This window comes from Biomphalaria glabrata, chromosome 4 (genome assembly GCF_947242115.1).
Source record: "Biomphalaria glabrata chromosome 4, xgBioGlab47.1, whole genome shotgun sequence".
In the NCBI taxonomy this organism is placed as follows: domain Eukaryota; kingdom Metazoa; phylum Mollusca; class Gastropoda; family Planorbidae; genus Biomphalaria; species Biomphalaria glabrata.
In genome coordinates, this window is record NC_074714.1 from 9,001,330 (window position 1) to 9,010,635 (window position 9,306).

General features: G+C 32.8%; 1 protein-coding gene across 1 annotated transcript in view; it reads left to right on the forward strand.

Annotated features, from left to right (window-relative positions):
* The window catches only part of LOC129926008 (uncharacterized), a 38,377-nt gene extending 32,486 nt beyond the window's left edge, over window positions 1-5,891 (forward strand). Inside the window, exons 9-11 of the mRNA XM_056027678.1 lie at window positions 387-517; window positions 3,311-3,516; window positions 3,863-5,891. Of these exons, the coding sequence (XP_055883653.1) occupies window positions 387-517; window positions 3,311-3,516; window positions 3,863-4,025 (500 nt within the window). The 3' untranslated portion in view covers window positions 4,026-5,891. The remainder of the gene's footprint in view (window positions 1-386; window positions 518-3,310; window positions 3,517-3,862) is intronic.
* The last annotated feature ends 3,415 nt before the right edge of the window (window positions 5,892-9,306 follow it).

The window sequence follows — 9,306 nt, forward strand, 5'->3', positions numbered from 1 at the left end:
CCACATGCTGTACTATTTCATCTACTAAAAATTATGAAACTGCCTTCTTTAGCACATTTACTATTTAGTATAAAACTTAGGCCTCTAACAACACTAGCAAAGTCCAAATGTCTATTTTAACCCTAACCCTAATAGACCAATGAAATCATAATAAATAAACATAGAATATGTCATAACTTACAACTAAAACTCTATTAACCAACTATTTACAATACGTTACTAGACTCTAAATACATCACATCATCAGAAAAATAATGATCGTTAAGGGTAAACCTTACATTGCAAGAGTATTAAGAAAGTATAAGTATGTTTACAGTTAGAATAACCATAAGTATTTCATGTTTTTTTTTTCTTATAAACAATATTGACTATAATTGTATTTCTAGTTAACTTAAAGGTCGACAGATCACGTCTGCATGTTGAGGTTTCAGGCTGCATTCCATTCATCTTGAAAAGAAATGAAATTTGTGTCAGTAAAAGATTGTTGATGTATATGACGTATGCAAATATTACAAAGGTAATTGTTGAATAAATACATTTGGCTAATAAAGGTACAGAATTCTAAAAGTGAAGGACTTTCCAGTCAATAGAATCAAATTAATATTTATAAAAGAAAGAAATTTACAAGGGTGTATATTTGCTATATTTGTTTTACATGTTAAAATAGAAATTAATCACTGGTCATTCATTTCAAACATTTAGAAATGTCGAATTAAAATTTCGTTACATTCTGTAATATAGTCGTTGAGAGCAAAGAATCAGATTGTTAGCCTTAATATAGGGCCTAATAAAACCTGATCTATTGTTCTAACTATCACAAAGAAATTATTAGACATCGATCACAAAAACAAATACACACACAAACTCTTTTGTTTCGTTGCCAATAAAATCGTTGAGCAAAGGGTAACAGAGTGATGTTAACTTCACATGTAATGTTAAAGGGAAACTGGGGTATGAACGTATGGTGACTGATCACTTCATCCCCAGTCATTTCATCCCCTTGTCACTTCATCCCTCAGTCATTTCATTCCTAGTTCCATATGCTAGGACAAATTTGTACAGATGCTCCTTCTTTCCTAGTGTTATTAGAGCATGGAATGGGTTGTCTGAGCTAGCCAGGAAAACCAGTGATTTGGCAGAATTTAAGTCATTGGTTAATATGCATGACTAGATGCATTACGCGAAGGACGTAATCATCTTATATTTTAAAGTAACGTCTGTACTGTATAAGATTAGTAAATAAGCTACAGCGATTTTCCAAAAGTGATTCTCCATTCGCAATTTAGACCCCATATGTTTTTTCTAAAGCCGACATATAGTCTATCAAAAAGTACAAGATTAAACCTCTTCCGTTTTTAACAACTATTTTAACTTAAGTGTGCGTACATTTCTTCTTAGAGAGAAACTGGCTTTTGTAGACATTGTATAAGATATATATATATATATATATATATATATATATATATATATATATATATATATATATATATATATATATATATATATATTGTGTGTGTGTAAAAATGAATAAAAAAAAAATGAAATGTATGTATGACTATATTATTTTGTGTGGAGGTAAAAAAAAAGAATAAAATACTTGGGTGAGAGAGCGTTACGACGACAGAGTGAGAAAAAATAATGTTATCCAACCAAAAGAAACGTAAGACTTCTAAAATAATTTATATTCAATTAAGAAACTTAAAAAAAGTCAGTGATTGCATGTAATATTACTTTTTTAGGGGTGGGTAAAGTTAGAAATGTGAAACTTAAACTCTCAGCCAGAAGTCTGTGTTTAAATATTTCGAAATAATAAAATAGAAAATGAATAGCCAGATAGTGTAAACATATTTATTTATTAATTATGGTCGTATGATAAAAAGCATTGTAAAAGTTTTTATCATCTATTTCTATTCAATTCAAAACGAAAATAAAATTTAAATAAGTCAACTCTAGAAACTTTGAACAAAAACTGTTCAAACAATATTTTTTTCTTTTTTATTCAATACGCGTTACTTATCTCCGTATATTTGAAAATATTTTATGCAGGATATTTTTTTGTAGAACCTTTGGAAGCAAAACTTATTTATTTTCTTTTAACTATAAATTACTACGCCCGTTCATTTGTTTCCATGTTTAAATTGTTTGATTTGACCAGTTCACCCCCTTTTTTAAATATCCACAGTCAATTAAACGATCAGAGCCCCTGCCCTTTTCTTTGATATTGCTTTTAGTGCACAGTACTGTTCTCCCAAGTATTCTGGTCCAGAACTCCCGCCTTCTTTTTGTTAACTTACAATGAAAAAGCCCGCTTTTAGAACCTTTACTAACATAGTTTTGGCCCTTAAGTTAGTTGAATTGAAACAGCACACTTTATTACGCATACATATGTTTGGCTCGTGAATTCTACTATTACTTTTTCTCCGCCCCTCAATTATGATTTATGTTTTTTTTTAACTCATCATGTGCTACGGGTTTTGGACTGTTAAAAACCCCTAGCCTTCATGACTCGTCGTCTTTCGGGAGGTTTGTTCTAGCATTTAATAATCTTCATTTCTAAAAGAACATTCTAAATATGAAAAATAAATTATAGACCATTTCGTACCCATTGATTCTTCAAGCTAAATTTAATCTACAATTAAATCTTTAAAAAAAACAAATACTCCCCACTTTTAAATAAGAATACTACAAACAATGCTAAAAACAAATTTTTAACAGAAAGACAGACTTGATTTAAGCTTTGTAAATAATACAAGGTACGGGAAAACAATTCTTTTTACTTAGTCTTTTTCCGGAATATTATTCACAGTTTTAGTGAGCTGTCGTTAATCACAAAAGGTACTTGGAGTTACTATTAGGAATTTAGTTGACCCCTAAAGAAGGATGCTTTTTTTTTATAGCTTTCACATTTGGATCTTAATACTTTAGATATATATATATATATATATATATATATATATATATATATATATATATATATATATATATATATATATATATATATATATATATATATATATATATATATATAGTTCGTCTATCGTGGTTCGATGATGACCACTTTGGGTCTAGTTTTGTGACGTTACGCACAGGCCGCCAAGTCCAGACTTTACATGCTAGGTTTGACAGAACCTCAGTATACTGAGTGCCTAATCTCTAGTAGTACTCATATCATCATTCTTGAGAAGCTCAAATGTTTAATATTTGCAGTTCGTTTATATATCAGGGTTTTATACAATGAACTTGACTATTGTACATAAATATATATGGTTAATTTATTCATCGACATTCTTTGTTTGTCACTCGTCTCCAGAGCTTGTTACAGTGCTTAGTGATCATGATTTTTCTGGCCACTGTGGTTTCCACTGTAATAGCACTTGGTACATATGAATACATTTCAACTTCTTACCAAATTCTCATCACTCTCGTTACTGGCATAGTTCCTTTGGTGGTGCAAATGCTATCAGGAGGTGAAAGTGAAGGATCAAAGTCAAAGAGACCAATTAGAGAAATTAAAAGGTACGAAATATGCCCTATCAATAACAAAAAAAACTTAAAATAAATTTTGAGTTCCAGAAAGATTTTATTAATTATTTATTATTAGAATTTATTTTGCAAAAAAAAAAAAGGAAAGAATGAGAAGAGCTCCATTAATGAAATAAAAAGTAATGAAAAAAACAACAATTTTATTTCATAATACAGATCCTATATTAAACTTTAAAGTTTAACATAAACCTTAACACCAAGCTTACACCTATCTTAATATATATTAAAGCAAATGAAAGTACTAACCAATATCAAAGATTGTCTCTTCCTTTGTTTTTGTCAAGTTAAACAACGATACCTTTTTTTTCCATTCTTGTAGCGCTGTAGTGGAGAGTTTAAGTTCGTATGTGGAAAAAATAGAAATTGCAGATTTAAATCTACAGAACTGGAGGGATGTAGAAAGGAAATCGGACAATGTTGATCTTATTGTTACATCATCTGATTCTGAGGGGAACAACGGCGAAGGGTATCACCTAATTTAGCTCAATGGAAACAAATAAAGTATTATTTTTTAATGTTGAAATAATAAATAATATATGTATATAATTTTTTTAAAAATAATTTTAATGATTAAAGCAAATTAGCTTTGTTTATTGAATTACCTTTCTATTGCAAACTATTGTATAAAATAAAATATAACATCATCTTGTACTCATTTCTTAGAGTTAAAAACTTACAGGCAGGCAAACCGCTAATTATTGTGCAATGTATTCATTACACACAGGCGATCAAATATTTGAGGCGGACGAAACGCTTTTCAATGGTTGACTTTAAAAAAATGGTTTAACAGTAAAAAAAAATAATAAATGATTGTGCTATGTGTATTTTTGTCCCGAATGCAATAGCCTGGCTTTTTTTGCATACCAGGTTAGCTAGCTCTTTTTCTGTCCCTGCTAGGCCATCCATGTCATACGCAAAGCGTAGGTTAGTAATTCTTCTTCCTCCAATGCTTACAGTACCTTCATGGCACATGAGAGCATCTCCTCCTATTCTGTCAATGAAGATATTTAAAAGTGTTTTTCAAGGTTTTTTTTTTTGCTGTGGTTTGGCTAAATCGCCCGGTATCAACTCTTTCCTTCCTTTCAAGCTTCTGGAGCGCATCGTGTTAGCGCAAATTCTTTCTCATCTTGAACAGTACTGTCTCTTGGAAGAATTTCAATCTGCATATAGGAAGTGCCGAAGCACAGAGACAGCAGTGGTCAGGGTACTAAACGACTTACTTCACAATTTCGACATAGGTAACATATCAATTCTTTCAATGCTGGACTTGTCCGCAGCCTTTGATACGCTAGACCACTAAATTATGATGGCCAGATTCTCTGCCACTTTTGGTTTAGCAGGAATCGTACTAAAATGGTTTGGATCTTACCTGACTGAACGCACCCAAAGTGTCGTTGTTAACGGAACAGAATCAACAAGCTTCCTCTTGAAGTACGGAGTACCACAGGGATCAGTTCTAGGCCCAGTACTGTTCACTATGTATACAAATCCATTCAGCGGTGTCATACGGCCAACCGGCATCTTATACCATTTCTTTGCCGATGACTCACAGTTATACGATTCCTCTGTACCATCAGTGGTGTCGCATCTGGCAGAGAAAATCAGTAGTATCATTGGAAGGGTGAGCAATTGGATGGTTGAAAATAAGCTCAAGATGAACGAAGACAAGACAGAAATAATTAAGATTGGCACTCGGAACAACGTCTCAAAAGTTGAAAGCACAGATTTTCTATTTATCACGAACTGCCAGGTTCCTTATGTCCATGTAATCTTGGGGTTTTCTTTGACTCAACACTATCTTTCGACCCACACATAAGTCAGCTCTGCAAGGGTCTTTATCTACAGCTGTTAGATTAGGCCAGATCCGACATATTTAACAACGGATTCAACAAAAACGCTAGCTGTGGCATTCATACTCTCCCGCCTTGACTACTGTAACGCCGTGCTAGCAGGTACACCTGATGACAAAATAGCCAAGCTGCAACGTATACAGAACAACGCCGCACGTATAGTACTTAGAAAAACAAGACAAGATTCTGCTATTACGCTCTTGCCCACGCTCCATTGGCTTCCCGTGAAAGCAAGAATCGATTACAAGGTCGCCACACTTTCATCAGTGTATATATAACAATGAGATGCCCTTGTAACTTAGCGAACTGATTACTCCATATTACAGCGCCTTGAGCCTACATTTTTGTTTGTTTACAGCGCTTTATAAATGAAATTATTATTATTATTATTATTATTATTATTATTATTATTATTATTAAAATACTGCACTAATTCCTATTCTTCGTAAAAAAAAAGAAAATGCCTTATTATTAAAAATATGTTAATGATCCTAAGAACACGTTTTAATTCTTTTTCTTTCCTATACAACTTCATTAAATGAACGATCTGAAATATTTTTCCTATACAAACTTAATAGCTTTAAACAAAACAAGAAGATCCTAAATAATTAGTACTGTGTGAATATGCAAAATCTGCTAACATACGGAATAACTTGTTGGCAAGGCAAAGTTTCATCTAAACTGTTGCGCCGCTTATAAAAAGAGCACCGAAAATCACACGTACAACACTAGTATATTTAAATGAACTTTTTGAACAAAAATGTCTCAGAAAAATTTTGGAAGACAGCAGCCACCAGCTCCATCATAAATACTTTAAGTGGTCGATAAGTGTGCAATTTCTGACACAAACTCGTTCCTTCCATACTCGGTCAGACTATATCAACGCCACTCGTTGATCAAGAAACATGAAAAGGACCAAGATGCCTATGTGTAGTCGCTGAATGATCTCTTTATATTGTGACTGTTCTATTTATGTGAATGTTTCTGTTGTGTTGTCTTTGTTTGAGAAAAGTGTATTTGTATTAACAACAAATTTCCATAAGGATCAAAAAAGCAGTTTTATTCTTAGTCTTTGCTGTGGTCTGCATATGGCTTATAGAATTTTTTTGAAATTTTATACTAAATAATTAGCGTTGAATTATGAGCAACGATGATTTGCATAATCAAAACTATATGATCCTGTATGAAAAAGTAATCAGAAGTAAATGTACAGGATTTTTAGGAACTTATGAAGAACTAAGAGCAATCGAAGTCTATGTTAAATCTGAAATGGGTCCTGTTGAAGTACGGAAATATATTTTTAGAAATAATTTTCCTCAACTTATTTAAATTTGGTAATTGTATAACTGTTACGACACAAGACTCTTGAAAAATAGATAAAAAATACACAGATGCTCTCAGGCTCCAATTTAGAAAATACTTTAATTAATATCACAAATTACGTACACATAATAAATTCACTGGCTTCATGTTCATATCTTACTCAGCTTCCTCTTTTTAATTTCACTTCCATTCAATATCCAACTTCGCACCATTTTTCATTCACACCATGCTGCACTACGACCGTAGCAATAACAAATTATTCTAACTATACTACCAGTGACTAGCAGTAAACGGTCATTTCAAAATTAAACAGTTTAAAGTTACCCATGATACACAGTGTCCTTAGGCAGAAAATCGTTGCTAGCATTGTAAGCAAGGAAGAGGTTACAGATGTTTAGATTTAATATATGGTATTGATTAATACGTTTTTTGTTTATGCATATGTATTGGATCAAGCTAGTTCTACCCAACACAAAGTTATCTCCTGCTGACCTACAGTAATCCTTGTTGAAAATTTTATTGCGGCGTCACATGGTGCGAAAAGCTCAGGGTGTCGTACCCTCAACGAAAAATTCCCCCCCCCCCCTAAAAACTTTTTTTTTTTTTTAACCATTTTATTTAAATTTCGTTAAGTAATTTTACCAATAGTTATTACATATATTAAATTGTAAGATTGCTTGAATTAGAAAAATTAAGTTGAACAAGTTTACTTAAATGAATGTTATTATAGAACTCCTCACGCCAGAAAAGGTTTTCATGATACTAGTGTTCCTAAAACGCTTGTGAAGAAGCAGATTTTCGTCCCACAAACCATCATCGACCGAAGCTAGGAATACCAACAAAGAATTCGGTGAGATGTTTTGCATTTCAAAAATGCATTTGATAGCCTTTACCGGGAAACACTCTGGAAAGTATGCCCCATTGGTCTTCAACCTTTTTAAATCTACCTCCCCCTTTTCGTATTTTTTATTTTTTAAAAATCCGCCAGCAGCCCCTATAAGAAAAACACTTATAAAGAAGCGTGAGAAGGCAAATTTGAACCAAATATCATTTATTTATTATTATTTACACTGTCAATAACAGGAGACCGCATGCCAAAGGCGATCTTCTTTGGCGAGCTTATAGTAGGAATGAGTTACAGAGGTGCTCCTTCCATAAGCACCCCACATAAGCGCTATAAAGATCCACTCAGGAGCCATTTCGTCCTCATTGGCATAGAGGAAAGTAGCTGGCAGCAGATGGCCTTTGAGAGGGACAGTTGGAGAGCTCTCATTAAAGCTGTGTGACAAACTTTTGAGACTGAAAGAAAAGCCTTTATTGAAGACAGGCGCAAAAGACCGAAAGAAAACTTAAATAGACCGCCAGCAAACAACGGCTTTGTCTGGACAAAATTCGGGAAAACATTCAGGTCGCAACTGGGTTTGCGTAGTAATATGAAACACTGCAATTAGCCGTAATCTTTGGAATCGAAGGCAAAAACAGCCAATTTTATCATTATACAAAAATTATGTCAATTAACTTACAGTGATTCCACACAAAAGTTAATCTCATTGTCATGACTTTCTTTTAAATCCTAAGAATAATCCCTTTTTGAATTTTTGAATATTAAGGCCTACTGTTTTTATGTTTAATTTTAAATTAAGCTTTATATTTTTAATATAAATACTATTATTTCTGAATTCATTACAAAACAAAAATTAAGCTAATGGTGACCTTGTGACTCATGCAGTATGACAATATTAGAAATTTCAAGCTTTAAATTAGCCAAAGCAAGGCGAAGGTCTCCTTTACTAGCTACATCCAGTCTATTTCTTTGCTTATTCATTAAGTTTGTTACCCACTAAATCTAGGTTAACCATATATGTTGATGGAAAAGCTAAAACATAATTCCATTATCGACAACAGTCTTGGAATTTTACTGAAACATTTAAATACAGTCACATCCCTGTTGTGCCTCCTGGGGCATAGCTAGGAATTTCCCATCGTTTGGGGGCCAGGGAGCTTGACCTCTTTGGGGGCACTTGCATTTTGCATAATATTTAATTTAATTAATTAGAAAACACTCATTTGGCCCCCTCAAGTGGGGGCCCGGGGGATTTTTGAAATTCTCCCCCACTCCCCTTAGCTACACTACTGTGTGCATTCAATGTTTACATTCTTTTTTACTGAAGACATGATTTTGTAAACCTACTTTTTCCTGGAACTCAATTTGAACATCAGTAACAGATGTTTAATAATTGTCATTTATATATTTTTAAAAAATTAGAATCGAATCGTAATTTCTTAATAAAGCATTGTTATGTGAATTGCATAGATATCGGTGTCCTTAGGCAGTAAATCATTTGTCAACAAACAAGTTATGTAAAATTGTAAAATAGATTAAATATCCCGATAAAGAAAAAAGATATAATCAATGAAAGTACATTTCATTCCTAGCAGTCGAAGGTTCGTTTCATTCATTTGAGTTAGATACCTACCATGTAAAACCATCTTTTAGCTTTAAGTCAATCTTCCTGTTTCTAAAATAAATATCAAAATTGTATTTAAGAACTTAACAAAACGAGCAATAACAACCCCCTTTCGAAATCCC